The 19,538-nt window shown below is 49.7% G+C and overlaps 1 protein-coding gene across 1 annotated transcript; it reads left to right on the top strand.

The window, feature by feature from the left end:
• The first annotated feature begins 5,445 nt into the window (after positions 1–5,445).
• Positions 5,446–19,534, top strand: IQANK1 (IQ motif and ankyrin repeat containing 1). Its single transcript, XM_049700516.1, is given in 13 exon segments — positions 5,446–5,491; positions 7,452–7,584; positions 8,171–8,233; positions 8,235–8,337; positions 8,397–8,491; positions 8,493–8,562; positions 8,634–8,759; positions 17,880–18,006; positions 18,252–18,331; positions 18,464–18,572; positions 18,662–18,755; positions 18,836–18,961; positions 19,033–19,534. Coding segments are annotated over 13 exon segments (1,440 nt in total). The 3' UTR covers positions 19,301–19,534.
• Positions 19,535–19,538: the final 4 nt, after the last annotated feature.

Below are 19,538 nucleotides of genomic sequence, written 5' to 3' on the forward strand. Positions count from 1 at the left end.
GGTTCTTTACCTGAAGGATTTGAATGGTCATCGGTGCTTATTTGTTTGTTGTTTGTTTTCAGTTGCTTTAGTTTTGCATTGACGTCTCCTATCAGATGTGTGAGTAACAGGCTCCCCAGGGAATACTTTGGGTTCCAGACAGTCCTCCTTACCCGCGTGAGGGGCAGTGAACTGACCTTCCTGCGTAGTCATAACCTATTACCCCAGTCAGCGCAGTGACTCCCTTCTTTGTCCGCTAATTTAGTGGTCAGGCAGAGGTCTCAGTGTTCAATTCAAACCATCCTCATGTCACCTGGTGGAAGTGTTCCTATCCTGGGAACTAAGACTTCTCAACCAGCAGACCTCAGAGTCATGCAGAGAGGAAACAAAAATACCTTCGGTGGGTCATTGGACGTAACAGCGAGAGAAGCCGCTTCTGCTCTGCCTGCTGGCTCCTGGCGAGTCCTTCGGCTGGGGGAGCACCAGTGTCAGTTACGTAGCGCTGCTTCACAGATCACAGATTTAGTGGCTGTTGTGTTACCGCGTGGTCTCTGTGGGTCAGGAATCCAGGTACAGCTCGGTGGGGCCCTCTGTTCAGTTTCTCACAGGCTGCTACCAGGCATTGGCTGTGGCTGTGGTCTCACCTCGGGGCTCGACTGGGGAAGGGTTCGCTCCCTTGGGGACCTTGGATGAGGGACTCAGTTTCTTGCTGGCTTTCGGTCTTGTTATGTGGGCCTCTCCAGAGGGCGCACGGGCTTAGTTGGTCCGCGGCATGTGGGATCTTCCTGGACCAGGGCTGGAACCCGTATCCCCTGCATTAACAGGCGGATTCTTAACCTCTGCACCACCAGGGAAGTCCCATAAAACATTTATAGTAATAAAATATTGACCGTATTCCCTGTGTTGTACAATATAGCCTTGTAGCTTATTTATTTTATACACAGTAGTTTGTACCTCTTAATTCCCTATTCCTATCTTGTTCCTCCCCCTTCCCTCTCCCCACTGGTAACTGCTAGTTCTCTATATCAGTTCATCTATTTCTGTTTTGCTATATTCATTTCTTTCATTTTTTGTGGGTTTTTTTTTTTTTTTTTTTTTTTTTTTGCGGTACGCGGGCCTCTCACTGTCGTGGCCTCTCCCGTTGCAGAGCACAGGCTCCGGACGCGCAGGCTCAGCGGCCATGGCTCACGGGCCCAGCCGCTCCGCGGCATGTGGGATCTTCCCGGACCGGGGCACGAACCCGTGTCCCCTGCATCGGCAGGCGGACTCCCATCCACCGCGCCACCAGGGAAGCCCCTATGTGTTGCTTTTTGATGATGGCCATTCTGACAGGTGTGAGGTGATACCTCATTGTGGTTTTAATTTGCATTTCTCGGATGATTAACAATGTTGTGCATCTTTTCATGTGCCTCTTGGCTATCTGTATGTCTTCTTTGGAAAAACGTCTATTCAGGTTCTCTGCCCATTAAAAAATTTTTTTTGGACGTTGTATGACCTGTTTATTATATTTTGGTTATTAACCCCTTATTGGTCATATCATTAGCAAATACTTTCTCCCATTCTGTAAGCTGTCTTTTCGTTTTGTTGATGATTTCCTTTGCTGTGCAAAAGCTTCTAAGTCTAATTAGGTCCCATTTATTTATTTTTGCTTTTATTTCCTTTGCTTTAGGAGACCGATTCAAAAAAGATATTGCTGTGATTTATGTCAAAGAGTGTTCTGCTTATGTTTTCCTCTAGGAGTTTTATGGTATCCAGTCTTACATTTAGGTCTTTAATCCATTTGAGTTTATTTTTGTAGATGGTGTTAGAGAATGTTCTAATTTCATTGTTTTACATGTAGCTGCCCAGTTTTCCCACACCACTTATTAAAGAAACTGTCTTGTCTCCATTGTATAGTCTTGCCTCCTTTGTCATAGATTAATTAACTGCAGGTGCATGGGTTTATTTCTGGGCTTCCTATCCTGTTCCATTGATCTCCACTTCTGTTTTTGTGTCAGTACCATACTGTTTTGATTACTGTAGCTTTGTAGTATAGTCTGAAGTCAGGGAGTGTGATTCCTCCAATTTTGTTCTTCTTTCTCAAGATTGCTTTGGCTATCTGGGGTCTTTTGTGCTTCCACACAAATTTTAAAATTATTTGTTCTAGTTTGGTGAAAAATGTCCATGGTATTTTGATAGGCATTACATTGAACCTACAGATTGCTTTGGGTAGTATGGTCATTTTAAGAATATCAGTTCTTCCAGTTCAGGAACACAGTACATCTTTCCATCTGTTTGTGTCATCTTCAATTTTTTTTTATCAGTGTCTTATAGTTTTCCTAGTACAGTTCTTTTAATTCCTTAGTAGGTTTATTCCTAGGTATTTTATTATTTTTGATGCAATGGTAAATGGGATTGTTTCCTTAATTTCTTTTTCCAGTAGTTCACTGTTAGTGTATAGAAATGCAACGGATTTCTGTATATTGATTTCATATCCTGCAACTTTACCAAATTCAATGATGAGCTCTAGTAGTTTTCTAGTGGCATCTTTAGGATTTTCTATCCTAAAGTCATACATTACCATGTCATCTGCAAATAGTGACAGTTCTTCCTTTCCAATTGAGATTCCTTTTGTTTCTTTTTCTTATCTGATTACTGTGGCTAGGACTTCCAAAACTGTGTTGAATAGAAGTGGTGACAGTGGGCATCCTTGTCTTCATCCTGATCTTAGGGGAAACACTTTCAATTTTTCACCATTGAGTATGATGTGGGCTTATCATATGTGGCCTTTATTATGTCGAGGTGTCTTCCCTCTATACCCACTTTGTGGAGAGTTTTTGTCATAAATGTATGTTGAATTTAGTCAAAAGCTTTTTCTGCATTATTGAGATGAGCATATGACCTTTATTCTTCAATTTGTTGATGTGGTGCAGCATACGGATTGCTTTGCAGATATTTAACCAGAACGAACTTTTTGGCCAACCCAATACATGTAATGTAATCAATCACATATGTGTGTTTAAATCTCATCTTAGTGTTTACTTCATAATTTTCAGTTTACTTGGTGTCCCTTTTTACTCTCCTTCTTGGCCTTCTTTTAATCTGTTAAAATGTTTTATTATTCCAATTTTTTCTACTCTTAGCAGTTAGGTATAAATTTGTATTTTCTGTGCTGCATAACAAATTACCACAAACTTAGCACCTTAAAACAACCCATATTTACTATCTCACTGTTTCCGTGGGTCGGGCCTCTAAGGGTGACCCACCTGATGCCCCTCAGGACCTCACAGGCTGCAGCTGAGGTGTCAGCTGGGTCTGTGGTCTCACTGGAGGCTTGAGTGGGGAAGACTCCACCTCCAGGTTCATTTGGGTTGTTGGCAGTATCTGTCTCCTTGGAGGACTGAGTCCTGGCTTCTCTCTGGCCATTGGCTGGAGGTGCTCTCCAGTCCTGGAGGCCGCCCACAGCTCCCCATAACATGGCCCCTCTGCAGCCAGCTCTCAACACAGCCATTTGCTTCTTTAAGGCCAGCAGGAGAGTCAGTCTGCTAAGATGGAATCTTCCAGAATGTAACGTAACCATGGGAGTGACAGCCTATCACCTTTGCCTGATTAAAGCTACTTCACAGATTCTACCCACACTCAAGGAGAGGGCTCACACAGGCATAAGCCACAGGGCATCATCTTAGCGTGTGTCTGCCACAACGTTCTCTTACTAATCTTTAGTAGTTACCCTAGAGTTTACAATATATCTTCGAATTCTCAAGTCTACTGTAACACTCTACTTTTCTGACAATGCAAGAATCTTAGCCCTTTTAACTACACTTACCCTCTTCCAATACATATGCTATTATTTTGTGTGTGTTTTAGCTCTTATATATCTGTGATGTTGGTGCTACTGTTTTGCACAACTCTTTTTTTTTTTTTTTTGCGGTACGCGGGCCTCTCACTGTTGTGGCCTCTCCCGTTGCGGAGCACAGGCTCCAGACATGCAGGCTCAGCGGCCATGGCTCAGAGGCCTAGCTGCTCCGTGGCATGTGGGATCTTCCCGGACCGGGGCGCGAACCTGTGTCCCCTGCATCGGCAGGCAGACTGTCAACCACTGCGCCACCAGGGAAGCCCTTGCACAGCTCTTATGTGTATTCTTTCCAATGCACCCTCCTTACCTGCACCTCCATGTCCCATTTGGTTTTGTCTCTTCTGCCTTTTTTCTTTCTCTTTTGTCTTTCTCTTCATTGTTGGTCTGCTGCTACTGAACCCTCCTAAAGTTCTGTTTGTCCAAAGGTGTGTTTATTTTGCATTAAAAACTGTTTTTTTACCCCTTTGAAGAGGTAAAGAAGATTGTTCTCATTTCGTTAGGTTTTGGCAATTATACTATGGTGTGCTCTGGTGTTTGTGTGCACTTGCTTGTTTTTGTACTCATCCTGCTTGGGATTCTTCATGCGTATCAAAGCTCTGACTTGATCTCTTGTTTGTTTTGAAAAATTCTCTTTGAACGCTGCTACCATCCTCTCCTTCCCTCGTGCCTGCAACTCCCATGACATCAGCGTCAGACCTTTCCTTTTGTCTCTCTGTCTTTAATCCGAATATTTTCATTTGTACTGTATTCCAGGTTACTAATTCTATTTCCAGCTATGTCTATTATGCTGTTAAACTTAGCCATTGAGCTCTCAATTTATGTTTTGTATTTTTACATTCTAGAATTTCCATTTGGTTCTTTATTATTGTTTCCAGTTCTCTGCCCAAACTTTTCAGTCTTATCTTTTAATTCCTTGAATATATCACTCATAATTATTTTAAAGTCTATGTCCAAGAACTCCATCATTGGCTGCATCTGGGTCTGTTTTTATTGTTCATCATTTTTCTTGTTTTTCACTCATATCTTGGTTCCTCATTAGCCTGGTATGTTTTGGTTGCTGTACATTGCCTATTAAAAATGTTGGATGTGTGCTAAAGTCCTGGACAATGACATCTTCCTCCAGAGGAGACTTATTTAGTGTCTGGTAGGCACCAAGGCTAGAGGCAACTCAGATTACCTTAATCTAGTCCGGGGGTTGAGTGATTTGAAGCTGAGGATTCCGTTCCCACGCGCGTTGCTTTATTTCCCAAAGGATGGAGTTCTTCAGGATTCTTACTCAATAGAATTGCCAGATAAAATACAGGACACTCATTTAAATTTGAATTTCAGATAAACAATAAATTCTTTCTTACTGTATGTCCTCAGGATTATGTTCTGTATTTTTATTAGCTAAACCTGGCAACCCTAAGCCCTTACCCGGTGCTCTGGAATACAGATTTTGTCCCCTTGTTGCTGAGACCTGCAGAAGCCCTGCTCACATTGTGCCCCTGCCCTCCCCCTGGTGCTGTGCTTCTGGTGCTCGTGGCTGCTGCCAGGGGAAGCCTGTCTGCTGGTCTGGGGCCACTCCTGCGCTCTCCTGCCCTGAGCTCACCTCCTTCGTCTTTGCAGTGCCTTCAGACACGTTTCACAGCATGTTCATTCTGTCCGTCTCTTCTGTTGCTGTCATCGGGAAGACTGGTCCGAACCTCCTTCACGGACGTGGCAGAAGCAGAACCACGTGCAGGAGCTTCTGGAGCTACCCTTTTCCCTTTGGAATTCTGTGAATACTGATTCATTGACTTCTACATTTGATGCTGCTATAAAAAGTCCTAGGAGAGGGACTTCCCTGGTGGCGCAGTTGTTAAGAATCCACCTGCCAATGCAGGGGACACAGGTTCCAGCCCTGGTCCAGGAAGATCCCACATGCCACGGAGCAACTAAGCCTGTGCACCACAACTACTGGGCCTGCGCTCTAGAGCCCGTGAGCCACAACTACTGAGCCTGTGTGCCACAACTACTGAAGCCCGCATGCCTAGAGTCCGTGCTCCACAATAAGAGAAGCCACCACAATGAGAAGCCCGCGTGCCACAACAAAGAGTAGCCCCCACTCACCACAACTAAAGAAAGCCCGCACACAGGGAGGAAGACCCCACACAGCAAATAAATATATAAATAAATAAATTTATTTATTTAAAAAAAATAGTAAGTCCTAGGAGAGCGTAGTTTGATTTCTTTTCTGCTTGGGTCCTCGAGTAACTTTATATATATATATAAAATATTTATTTGTTTACTTGGCTGTGCCGGGTCTTAGCTGCAGCACGCGGGATCTTCATTGCTGCAAGTGAGATCTTCGTTTCTGCATGTGGGATCTTTTTTAGTTGTGGCAAGCAGCTTCTTAGTTGTGGCATGCCGGATATAGTCCCACGACCAGGGATCGAACCCGGGCCCCCTGCATTGGGAGCACGGAGTCTTAACTACTGGACCACCATGGAAATCCCAATGACATTTTTTTTTTTTTTAAGAGTCAGCAACCTTAAAAACAACCTGCCAGTTGTTTTGTTTCCTGGTATATTCTTTGTCCCTTTTGTCTTAAGATTCATTTCAGGAAAATTTTTTTGTATTTTATCTCTAAATACTTTCCCCATCACTAGTATCCGCATTCTAGAGACACTAATTATTGTCATCTTCTGTGTCTCCTCCTTCCGGTTTCCGCCCCCTTGCTAGCATTCACCGTGACCCTCCCAAACCCTTCTCTCCTGCCCCGAGCTCCGCTCTGCACCACATCGGCTCTGTTTCCATCTGGTCCTGTGTGAGCTGTTGGTCTGCAGAGCTGACTGTTGTTTTCCATTTGTCTTCTCTTCTGTGATGACTCTTTTACCTCCTCATTCTGTTTTTCCCATCTTGTCTTTGATCCCTTGTTTTATTGGATTTCTGTTTTTATTAAGTTCCTCCCTAGCTTGCGGTGCTTTTGGAGAGCTGGCTTTTCTGCTTGTTTTCCTCCAGCGTCTTCTGAAATCCGTGTCATCCCTTCCCTGTGGCATGTCCGCACCGTCTCACCTGCCAGTTCTTTCACAGTGAGCATGGCCCCTGGGTCTGGCTCTCCTCTGCTTGGAGTCTCAATTATGGAAACATAGGTTGAGCAGTTACTTTCAGGACTCACAGTGTTCTATTATTGGACTGTTGGAAAGCCCTGTGGGGTGTAGCTACCATCACCCCATTTTAGAGAAAGGGACACTGAGGCCCAGAGAGGCTAACTGGTCGCCTCATCACATGGGCAGAGAGTGGCAGGTGGGTGTGGACGTCTCTCCTAGGGCAGGCGTTCAGACCCTCCCTGTAGCCAAGGGCGCTGCTGGGGCGAGGCAGAGTGTGCCACCAGCGGATCACAGCTCTCAGGGGCCTTGGGCTCCCTATTCTGAGTTCCAGTGGGCTTGTGGGTTGAGACACCCCCACTTCAGCCCAGCCGGTGGATTACTCTGGTTTAGTTGTGTTTGTGGATTTTAGAACATTTTTGATCCTTTCGTCAGGTCAGGAGGGAGTGCGCTTGCTCCGCTCGCCTTGTTAACCTGGAGCTCGGGCACACCTGGTGTTGGTCCTGCAGCCACGTGGACCGCAGCGAGGAGCGGAGCACTGTGATCCGTAGCCCTCTCCCCACTAGCAGGGCCAACCGCGGCGGACCAAGCAGCCACCACCATCCAGTGAGCCTTCCGGAAGCTCCTGGCGAGAAAGGAGCAGGCCTGCCGTGAGCAGGACCACCAGGACTACCTGGAGCTGATGGAGAAGCTGCAGAGGCAGGTGAGGTCTACGGGGTTGGGTGTCGGAGTGGGGCATGACTGCAGGGCTGGAGGCGGCGACGCGGGGCTGGGGGCGAGGAAGGAGGGCTCGGGGCGGAAACTGCAGGGCTCGGGGGCGGGAACTGCAGGGCTTTGGGCGGGGACGCAGAGCTGGGGGCGGGAACGCAGGGCTAGGGCGGGGCGGGGGGGGGAACGCAGCGCTGTGGGGGACTCAGGGCTGGGGGCGGGGAAGGAGGGCTCGGGGGCGGAAACTGCAGGTTTGGGGGCGGGGACGCAGGGCTGGGGGGGACGCAGGGTTAGGGCGGGGGGACGCAGGGCTAGGGCGGGGAGACGCAGCGCTGTTGGGGACGCAGGGCTGGGGGCGGGGACGCAGGGCTGGGGGCGGGGACGCAGGGCTTGGGGGCGGAAACTGCAGGTTTGGGGGCGGGGACGCAGGGCTGGGGGCGGGGACGCAGGGTTAGGGCGGGGGGACGCAGGGCTGGCGGCGGGGAAGGAGGGCTCGGGGGCGGGAACTGCTGGGCTCCGGGGCCCGGACCCAGGGTTGGGGGCCCAGGGCTGGGGCGGTGACCGCACTGGGCCGCCCGCCGGCCTTCGTGGCCCTGTTGCGGCGGGAGCCAGAGGCGGCCCGGCGGCAGTGGGAAGAAGCGGCGGCGGCAGGAGGAGCGGCAGCGCGGGGCACGCCTGTTGGAGGCGCGCCTGCTGGAGGCGGCCTTCGACGGGAACCTGGGCGAAATCCAGGCGGTCCTGCGGGAGGTGGGCGGCGGGGCGGCGGGCCCTGAGCTCGCAGCGCCGCTGACCGCCGCCCGGCGCAGGTGGACGCGCTGCTGAACCGCGAGGGCGTGAGCTGCGACGCGGCGCGGGCGGCGCGGCGGCTGCAGCGGCGCCTGGCCCTCGTGGACTTCGAGGACAGCGACGGCGGGCGGGCAGTCCCTGGCCATCCAGCTGCTAACCGAGCAGGGCGCCAGTCGCAACAGCAAGGTGGGCGCCGGGCGAGGACTGGGGGCCGCGCCTCGTCCGGGCGGGCCGTGCTCAGTGAGCGCGTCCAGCAGGGCGCCTTCGGCCGGACGCCGCTGTACCGAGCGGCCTTCGGGGGCCACCTGGAAGCCGTGGAGGTGCTTGTGAAGCTCGTAGCTGACCCCCGGGTGTATGCGGACGACGGACGCACCCCCGAGCAGGTGCGCGGGCGTGGGCAGAAGGCCCCGGTGCGCTTGCTCCCCCAGCCGCAAAGCTGTCAGGAGCCTGGGGGCCCCGCCCCGGCTGGTCCCGAACCTTCCAGGACCCAGAGCCTTTGCAGGCCCTTCCCCTCCCAAAGTACTCTCTATGAGCCTTACCGGGCACACGCGATCAAGACCACAGCTCCCGGTTTCTTGGGGCCTCCTGTGGCCGGGGTTCTACTCACGTCCCTGGACCCTCAGCCTACCTTGGAAGCAGTGTTACCATGGGAGGTGGAGAAACAGACTGGCTCCTCGGGAGCCAGCGCGGGAGCTCTGGGGCACTGAGGGCAGCGCTAGGACCGCCCACCTGGCCCCTCACTCAGAATTTCCACGTCTCTGAGAAAATTGAGCTCTAGGGCTTGGAGCCATGACCCTGCCCAAGGCAGCTCAGCCTGGCAGCTCCTTCGTGGCCCGGGAACGATGTCAAGGGGCCTTTTCATAGGCCCTGGGCCAGGCTGGGGACACGGGCGCCTGGACTTCTCCCCGGCCCAGGAGGCCAGGTCAGATGAGGCTGACCCAGGGCCTGTGGGAGCAGCCGTGAAGCCAGATCACCTAATGCCACGGCCTTAATTTCTTCAAATGAGTCTGACTGGAATCTCAGGCCCTCGCCCATCTCAGCCGTGTGTCCTTCCACCCCAGTCTGTAGAGCCAAGGTGTTGGCTGGAAAATGTGGGACTGGCCCGGGTGTGCTGCTGAGCCCCTGCTTCCACCCGTGGGGTGCCAGGGCCTTTGCCACCTGGGGACCCCGTGTCCTGGGCGCCACCTTCACCCCCAGCTGCCTCCTCAGGGTGCTGCTCCAGGCTCCCCCTTGTCCTGGAAGGCATCCCCTCTGCTCTTCTTGGCTTCTCCTTTTTAATAAGCAACAAGCCAAGCTTGAAAAGACCAGCAGAGCCTCTGGCTTCAAACTCCTCCTGCTTCCTCTTCAAAGGAGCAAAATGTGAGGCTAGGAGGACCGAAGGGCCTGGCCATGGCCTCAGAGGGGCTGGAGCGAGGAGGGGCACAGGGAGGCCCACCTCTCCGCGGGTCGTGTTGGGGCAGGCCCGGGCGGTGGGCACAGGGCATGAAGGCTGGAGAAGCATGCAGGCGGCCTTCTGAGGGGTGCTGAGGAGGATGTCCAGCCCGCCGGTGCCTGAGGTGGGGCAGGGGGCACTGAGACGAGCAGTACCCTGGGGGGGGGGGGGGAGGCCACTGGCTGCAGGAGGGACAGTCTGGTGCTGGAGCAATTGGACGTCCACAAGCGAAGGAATGAACCTTCACCTAAACCTCACACCCTATATAAAATGAACTCAAAATGGATTAGTATTTAAATGTAAACTGTAAAACCTTTAGAAGAACACAGGAGAAAATCTTTGGGACCTATGGCTTGGTAAAGGGTTCTTAGACAAAAAGCACAATCAATCGATAAAAGAAAAAAAAAAACCAACAAATTGAACTTCCTAAAAATGTAAAAATTTTGCTCTGCTGAAGCCCCTGTTAACAGGATGAAAAGACAAGCCACAGAGAGGGAGAAAATCCTTGCAGACCACATATGTGACAGAGGACCCATATTTGTAACATACAAACAACTCTCAAAGCTCAATGGTGGGCTTCACTGGTGGCGCAGTGGTTGAGAGTCCGCCTGCCGATGCAGGGGACACGGGTTCGTGCCCCGGTCCAGGAAGATCCTACATGCCACGGAGCGGCTGGGCCCGTGAGCCATGGCCGCTGAGCCTGCGCGTCCGGAGCCTGTGCTCCGCAACGGGAGAGGCCACAGCAGTGAGAGGCCCGCGTACCGCAAAAAAAAACACAACACCTCAATGGTAAGTGGTACGATCCAGTTATAAAGTGAGCAAAGGGCATGGAGAGAAATTTCACTGAAGAGGATATAATGATGCCAATAAACACAAGCTGTCCAACTCCATCGCACCTGGAAGAAATGCCGAAACGGGAACCAGCGGGGGCACAGGGCGCAGAGAAGCCGGATCTCACCCAGTGCTCGTGGGAACGCAAAGGGGCTGAAACGGGAACCAGCGGGGGCACAGGGCGCAGAGAAGCCAGATCTCACCCAGTGCTCGTGGGAACGCAAAGGGGCTGAAACGGGAACCAGCGGGGGCACAGGGCGCAGAGAAGCCGGATCTCACCCAGTGCTCATGGGAACGCAAAGGGGCTGAAACGGGAACCAGCGGGGGCACAGGGCGCAGAGAAGCCGGATCTCACCCAGTGCTCGTGGGGACGTAAAGGGGGCAGCTGCCCTGGAACACAGTGGGGCTGTGTCTTAAGAAACTGAACATACATTTCCCGTGGGACTCAGCACACGCTGCTGGGCATTCTTTTCCAGTAAAATGAGGACTGTGTCCGCACAAAAGTGTGCACATGCATGTTCACAGCAGCTTTACTTGTAACAGCCCCAAACTGGACGCAACCTAGATGTTCTTCAGTAGGTGAAAGGTTAAGCCAACTCAGGCCAGTCCACACCTCAGAACACTCCTCAGCTGTGAGAAGGAAGGAACTAGTGATAGAGCAACACCTGGACGGGTCTCAAGGGCCTTTTGCCAAGTGAAAAAAGAGTGCATCTCACAGGGTTACATACTGTCATTCCATTCACATAACATTTTCAAAATGACGAAATTATGGAGACGGAGGCCAGATCAGTGCTTTGCGGGGTGGGAATAGGGGCAGGGAAGGAAAGGGGAGAGAGGTGATGTGACTAGAAGTGGTGACACAGAGGAGCGTTGTGGTGATGGGACAGGTCGCATCCTGACTGTGGTGGTGGGTACACAAATCTACACGTATGATAAAACTGCATGTAACTGTAGACGTACAAAGGGATACACGTGAAACTGTTGAAACAAAGTAGGTGGGGTCTGTGGATTGTACTGTGTCCATATCCTGCTCTGTATATTGCACTATAGTTGTATAAGATACCATCACTGGGGAAAACTTGTTAAGGGTACATGCAAATTCCTGTAAGTCTGTAATTGTTTGCAAATAAAAGTTTAATAGAATTACCAGATGCAAGGAAACAGGAAAATATAACCCATAGTGAAGAGCAAAATCAATCAACGCTGACTCAGAAATGAGGCAGCATAAGTGGACAAGGGCATTAAACTTACAGCTGTATCTCACACAGCACACCTCCACATCCATCTGTCTCTATTTTTATGTACATACTCCTAAACTTCTGAAAACTGCAATGTTGGAGGTGAAAAACACACTGGATGTGATTAATGGCTGATTAGACATTGAAAGAAAAATTAGTTAATTAGAAGACATAGAAATTACCCAAAATGAAACACAGAAAGAAGGTGGAAAAAAAATGAACAGAGATTTCTGCTTCTAGGATGGAGTAAATGCAACCTGATTTATCCTTCCACCTGAAATACGACAAGGAAACCCAGACAGAAAATATGAAACAATGGTTTTCAAGACACTGGGCATCAGGGAATAATCGGTGATCCCCAAGAGGCTGGAAATAAACTATGTGAGCTCTTTGATTGCCCAGCTAACCACCTTGAGAGCACTTCCAGGCTGTGGTGCAGGAGCGGGGTATCCAGGCAGAGCCTGGTCAATTCCCTGAGTTAAGGAGACAGGGTTCAGAGTCCAGGGATTCCAAGGCAGTCAGACTGCAAGGGCCAGAGAGAAGAGAGCTGCAAAGGGAAACAGCGTTTCAGAAATAACGCCATTTGCAGCAATACGGATGCAACTAGAGATTGTCACACTGAGTGAAGTAAGTCAGACAGAGAAAGACAAATATATGATATCGCTTATATGTGGAATCTAAAACAATAGTACAAATGAACTTATTTACAAAACAGAAATAGAGTCACAGATGTATACAACAAACTTACGGTTACCAGCGGGGAAATGGGGGGAGGGATAAAGTGGGAGATTGGGATGGACATATACACACTACTATATATAAAATAGATAAATAATAAGGACCTCCCGTATAGCACAGGGAACTCTACTCAATACTCTGTAATGGACTATATGGAAAATATATCTAGAAGAGTGGTTATATGTATAACTGATGTACTTTGCTATACACCTGAAACTAACACAACATTGTAAATCAACTATACTTCAATAAAATAAAATAAAATAAAAAGATAAAGAGCATTCCAGAGGTGTGTAGGGACCCCTTTGGGGATTCAGGTGAGTACTCAATGGCTCATGTGTGTGACGGAATGTCTCAAGGTTGGGGACAGAGCCATCTGTCAGGAGGGAAGGAAGCAGTGCCTAGCCTTTTCCCACCAGCCCAAGCAGGAGACCTCACAATCCATGTGGGTAGGGCACTTAGAAGGATCTTGCCTCAGAGGAATAATTAGTCCTAGAGTAAATGCCGCTCTGGTACAGCCTCACCAATCTTAAAGCAAGACCCAAAGGATAAAACTTTCCAAGTAATATAACTGTATCCCAAAACAAATTTCAAGAATACATATAGAGATACAAAATATACAGCTCCTAACAAGGCAAAATGTACACTGTCTGGCATCCAATTAAATATTACCAGACATACAAAGATGCATAGAGATATGACCATAATGAGAAACTCAACTAATCAAGACAAACCCAGAACGGATGGGGATATTAGAATTAGCATAAAAGACATTTAAACAGCTGTTATAACTATATTCCAGATGCTTGAAAAATTGAATAGAGACACGGAAGGTATAACAAACAAATTCTAGAGGTAAAAATGACAGTGTCTGAGATGAAAAACAAAAAACTATGGATGGGATTAATGTCAGATTAGACACAACAGAGGTAAAGATTAGTGAATTTGAAGACTTAACAATAGAAACTACTCCAAATAAAACCACACAGAGAAAAAGGAATTCCTCCAAACGAAAAGAGGATCAACGAGCTGTGGGACAGTTTCAAGAGGCCTCATAATATATGTAATTGGAGTCTCCAAAGGAGAGAAGAAAGAAAGGACGGAATTCCCTGGTGGTGCTGTGGTTAAGAATCTGCCTGCCAATGCAGGGGATATGGGTTCAAGCTCTGGTCCGGGAAGATCCCACATGCCATGGAACAACCAAGCCTGTGCGCCACAACTACTGAGCCTGCGCCCTACAGCCTGTGAACCACAACTACTGAGCCCGTGCACCACAACTCCTGAAGCCTGTGCGCATAGAGCCCGTGCTCCGCAGCAAGAGAAGCCACCGCAATGAGAAGCCCGCGCACCACAATGAAGACCCAATGCAGCTGAAAATAGATAAATTTATTTTAAAAAAAAAGGAAACAGAAAAATATATATATTTGAAGAAATAATAACCTTAAGGTTTCCAAATTTGATGAAAAGTATAAACCACATTCCTAAAACTCAACAAACACCAAATTTCAACAAGAAGCAGGAAGAAAAATCAGGCTAAAGCACAATTTGATAAAATTTCTCCGAGCCAGTGATAAAGAGAAAATCATAAGAGCAGCCAGAGGAAAAAAGACATGTTACAGACAGAAGAACAAAGATAAGGACTATGGCAGACTTCCTGCTGGAAACAATGCAAGTGAGGAGACAGTGGAGAGCATCTTTAATGGTACTGAAGGGGGAAAGAAATCTTGTCAACCTTGAGTTCTATACCCAGTGCATATATCGTTCATAACTGAAGGCAAAATAGAGACCCAGACATACAAAAGCTGAAAGAATCAATCACCAGCAGACTCACACTATGAGAAATGTTAATGGAAGCCCTACCAAGAGAAGGGAAGGGATGCCAGCTGTGAATATGGATCCACTCAAAGACGTGAGGACCACTAGAAAGGGCAACTACCTAGGTAAATGTACAAGATAGGGCCTTAGTACTTAAATTTATTGAAAAGGTAATTGAAGAAACAAAAATAATGGCAATATGTCATGGGATTTTATAACACATGTAGATACACATACTAAAAACTGTACAAATTATGGTTGTTTGGCTCAAATGTGTGACAAAAATAAAGGTTGGCAGGGGGAAATGGAAATATACTGTGGAAGGTTCTTATACTATATGTGAAGTGGTACAGTATCATCTGAAAGTAGATTGTAATAAGTTGTAGGTGTATATATGCTGTAAACCCTGAAGTAAGCACTAAATATCAAGTTATAGTTAATAATAAAGGAGATACAATGGAATTCTAAAAAATATGCAATCAGAAAGGAGGCAAGAAAAGAAGAAAAGGAAAATAAAGAACAGGGACTTCCCTGGTGGTCCAGTGGTTAAGATTCCACGCTCCCAGTGCAGGGGGCCCCAGTTTGATCTGTGGTCAGGGAACTAGATCCTGCATGCCACAGCTAAGAGATCCCACATACCACAACTAAAGATCCTGCATGCTACAACTAAAGATCCCACGTGCTGCAACTAAAGATCCTGCATGCCACAACAGAGATCCCGGACGTGGCAACGAAGATCCCACGTGCTGCAACTAAGACCCGGCACCGCCCAATAAATAAATAAATAAATAAATAAAAGAACAGATGGAACCAGTAGAAAACAATAGCAAAGGGTAATTTTTAACTCAACTATATCAATAATCTCATTAAATGTAGATGGTCTAAACACCCCAATTAAAAGGCAGAGATTGTCATTCAGATTTAAAAAATCCAACTATAGGGACTTCCTTGGTGGTCCAGTGGTAAAGAATCCACCTTCCAATGCAGGGGACGCAGGTTCCATCCCTGGTTGGGGAACTAAGATCCCACAGGCTGCAGGGCAACTAGGCCCGCGCGCCTCAACAAGGGAGCCCACAGTGCTGCAAACTACAGAACCCATGTACCTTGGAGCTGGCATGCCACAACTAGAGAGAAAACCTGCAGGCCACAACTAGAGGGAAGCCCGAGTGCTGCAGCAAAGAGCCCATGCACCACAACGAAAAAGATCCCACATGCCTCAATGAAAGATCCTGCGTGCTGCAACTAAGACCCAACGCAGCCAAAAGAAATAAAGATAAATTTTTTAAAAATCCAACTATATTCTGCCTATAAGAAACAAACTTAAAAAAAAAATAAAAAAAAAAGAAACAAACTTAAAATATGGGACTTCCCTGGCGGTCCAGCTGTTAAGACTCCGCACTTCCACTTCAGGGGGCACGGGTTCGATCCCTGGTCAGAGAACTAAGATCCCACATGCCGTGCAGTGTGGCCAAAAAGTAAAATAAAATAAAATAACATAAAATAGATACAGATAGGTGAAAATTAAAAGGATAGAACGAGTATGCCAGCAGGACACTAAATATAAGGAAGCTGAGGTGACTATATGAACATCTGAAAAAGCAGACTTCAGAACAGAGAGTATTACTGAGAATAAAAGAATCATTTCATAAGGACAAAGGGATCATTTCATCAAGAGGACATAAGAATCCTAAATGTTTTTGCAGGTACTAACAGAGCTTCCAAATACATGAAGCAAAAACTGACAGAACTACAAGGAGAACTAACTCCACAATTATAGTAGCAGATTTCAACATCCCTATCTCAATAATTGGTGAAACAAGTAGACAGAAAAATCAGTAATGATGTAGAAGAATTAAATAACTATCAATCATTATCTGTCCCTCCAGCCATCATCCCTTTATCGTTCATCTACCCATCTATCATTGTTTTCATGTTTATCCATTGAATACCATCTCTTTTCCCAGGACTTGACTTACTGTTTCATCAACTCACACATTTTCTCATTAATTTATGAATGATTTATTGATAAACTTGCCAGTCTATCCCCTCATTACTGTATCCACTTTAGCCTTACTACCATCTTAAGTCATCCTCACGTATTCATTTATTTAACTACTGTTAATTCACACATCTCTTCATCCGTGCATTCATACACACATTCGTGCTGTTTACTTGAGAGAAAATTTCGAGAAAGCAGGGACTATGTTAGTTCACTCCACAGCTGTATTCTCCAATGTCATACATTTTGCTTGTCACATGAAAGGCACTCAAAAGTTGTGTTCAATGATTGAACTCACCCATCAATTCATCTATCCATTTGCTCAACCAACCATTTACTTATCTAAGTTATTCATCCATTAAATCCCTTCATCTATTAATTTTTCATGTATCAATTCGTATTTCATCCATTCATTCAATCCAAGAATCCTTCATTCTTTTATCATTTAATTCATTCATTAACTTATTCAGCTACTCATTATTTGTCCATTCATTAACTCACTCATAAATTCACCCATTATTATTTTATCTGTTCACTCATTTAGTTTTCCATTTCTTCTGCTTGCAAACTAACCTTTGGCAAGTTTTTAAACTTATTTAAGTATCAGCTTCCATATGTTCATAAATGGGGCTAACAGGTCCTATATTTCAAAGACGAATGAGACACTGAGTGGAATTCTTCAGCACAATTCCTGGCGCACAGTGCTCAATAAGTGGCAGCTGTTACTCTTTGAAGTAGGTATTCACAGTTCCTTGTTAATAGTTCATGGGCCCATTCCTGTGTTCACGCTTCCATTCATTTATCTGCTCCATCCATCCCTTCCTCGCTCATCCCTGATTTTACACACCTTTGAACTTTCCCTTCTAAAATACAAACCACATACTGAACATTGTACAAATCAAATTGTGTGGCTTGATTAAATGATAAAGGAAATACTCCTGGATTAACCTCCTGAGTCAAGATGTAAAATACTGGAGAACCCTACCCCTCCCTTCTGAGAACCCTGCTTTCTGTGGCCCCTTTATCACTCCGGGGTGGGGGGGGTGGCGGGGGGGACTTCAGAGGAACAGGAGTGGTGAGACTTGGGATGTGTGGCCCCAAGGGCTGTGTCCTGCAGACTGAGGTCTGTAGGGAGGCCGCGACGGCGGGGAACTGCAGCCAGGGACCTGCATACAGTGGACACAAGCAGGGAGCCTGGGGGGCCGGTGGCAGGGGTGTGGAGGGAGGAGGGCAGGAGGGGAAAGTGGAGGCCCGTGTGGTCTTGGCAGGGGGACTGCAAGGACCTCGGGGGCATCATGGTCAGCACTTCGGGGCTCATCCCTGGCCAGCTGTGAGGGCCACATTTCTGTGAGTCGGTGCCTTTTTCTCTGAAGTGGGAGTCTAACAGCATCTCCTCTCCAGGTCGGGCAGAACACAGAACACACCCTGAGCTTTTGACCACTGTCGCTAGGTGGCCTCGCTGGACGTGGTGGTCAGCGTGCTGCAGTCCTGGGACCTGAGCCATATTCTCCAGAACATGGAGGCCCAGCGGCAGCGCCGGGCCAGGGAACCAAGCAGCACAGGGAGGCGGAGCTCAAGTGGCGCTGAAGGGGGGGGTTGGGGTGGGGGGAGGCGGCCAGGAGCTTCTCTGACCCGCCTCCCCCGACCCCAGCATGAACCTCAGAGTGCAACAGCTACCCAAGGAGCAGCCAGTGTCACCAACAGGTGTGCAGCCACCCCCCCGGAAGGAGCCGGTGGGAGGAGAGAGAGCTGGCTGCTGAGAGGCGCCCCGCGAGCCCCCAACCTGGTCCGGAGGGCTTCAGCGGGCCCCGCCCCCCCGCAGGCCTAGCGCGAGCTCAACCCGAGGATCGAGGAGCACAAGGGTTAACGGAGGGCGCGGGCATGGCTGAGCTCACTCGGCAGGTTGGCTACTCCCCCTCGGCGGGGCGGGGCGGCCCCCCTCCCAGCCCCTTCCTTAGGGGTCCCGGCTAAGCCCGGCAGGCAGGGGTGGGGGTCCGGCCTTGCCCTGAGCGGAGCGTAGGGTCCCTCCTCCAGGCCGTCAAGGACGCGGAGGCCCAAGTAGACAGGCTCCGGTTGGAGGCCCAAAAGGCGGAGGAGATGCTGGCCCTGGCCAGGCTGGAGTGCGGGGGGCGGGCCCAGGAGGGTGGGCGGGGCTCGGGCTGGGGGCCAGAGGGGCGGGGGGAGGGGATCGGGCGCCAAGCCCGCCGGTTGGCCCCACTTACATCCCCACAGGGGAGGAGGAGGCGCCCGGGCTGAAGTGTCAGGTCACTGAGCTCCACGACGTGCTGTTGAAGGACGTGGGTGATCGCATCCGCGCTGATGGCAGGTCACTGGTCCCGGCCGGCGAGGGGCGAAGGATGAGCCGAGGCTTCGGGCGGACGGCGGTGACCTGGCGGCCACTCCCAGGTGGCCTCTTGTCATTGACCCTTCGGGCCAGGCGGCCACCTTCCTGCGCTACCAGGACACCAACTATGTGGACGCCGTGAACCCAGACCACCTGAGGCCGGAGAGGATCAGGCTGGCGCTGCTGGGGCGCTCGGGTGAGGCTGGTGGAAGGCGGGAGGCCCCGGCCCTCCCCGCCCCACCCCTCGCCCTCCCCGCAGCTTCGGGAAGCCGCGGGTGTCCGACCTGCGTGAAGTGGACCTGTTCCTGGCGGCGCAGCAGCAGCTGGAGGCGGTGCCGCCGGGCCTGGCGCAGGAGCTGCTGGGCCGCGGGCTGCTGGAGCGGGAGAGGTTCCTGTCGCTGCTGCGGCCGACCGATGAGCCCGAGTACAGCCCCAGCCAGTGCCAGGAGGCGCGCCTGAGGCACTTCCACCTCTTCTATGTCACCAAGGTTCGGTGGCCGCTGCGCCCCAGGGCGCCGGGTCCGTGAACGTGCACGTGTCCGCATCAGGAATGTGGGCGTGCGCTGTGCAGGGGAGCGGGCCGGCCGGGAGCCCCAGCTGGGGGACCCTGGCTGGCGGGCCCTTGGGGGCAGAGTAGGCGGGCCCAATCAGTTCCTCCCGCCGTGGAGCAGTGCACAGTTGGGACGACGGGGGAGTTCGTGGTCCCCGCACCGGCCCCAGATTTGGAGGAGCAGAAGGGGTGGGCGTTGGTATGCCGGCGGGCGG

The sequence above is a fragment of the Orcinus orca genome, chromosome 17 (genome assembly GCF_937001465.1).
Source record: "Orcinus orca chromosome 17, mOrcOrc1.1, whole genome shotgun sequence".
NCBI classification, from domain to species: Eukaryota; Metazoa; Chordata; class Mammalia; order Artiodactyla; family Delphinidae; genus Orcinus; species Orcinus orca.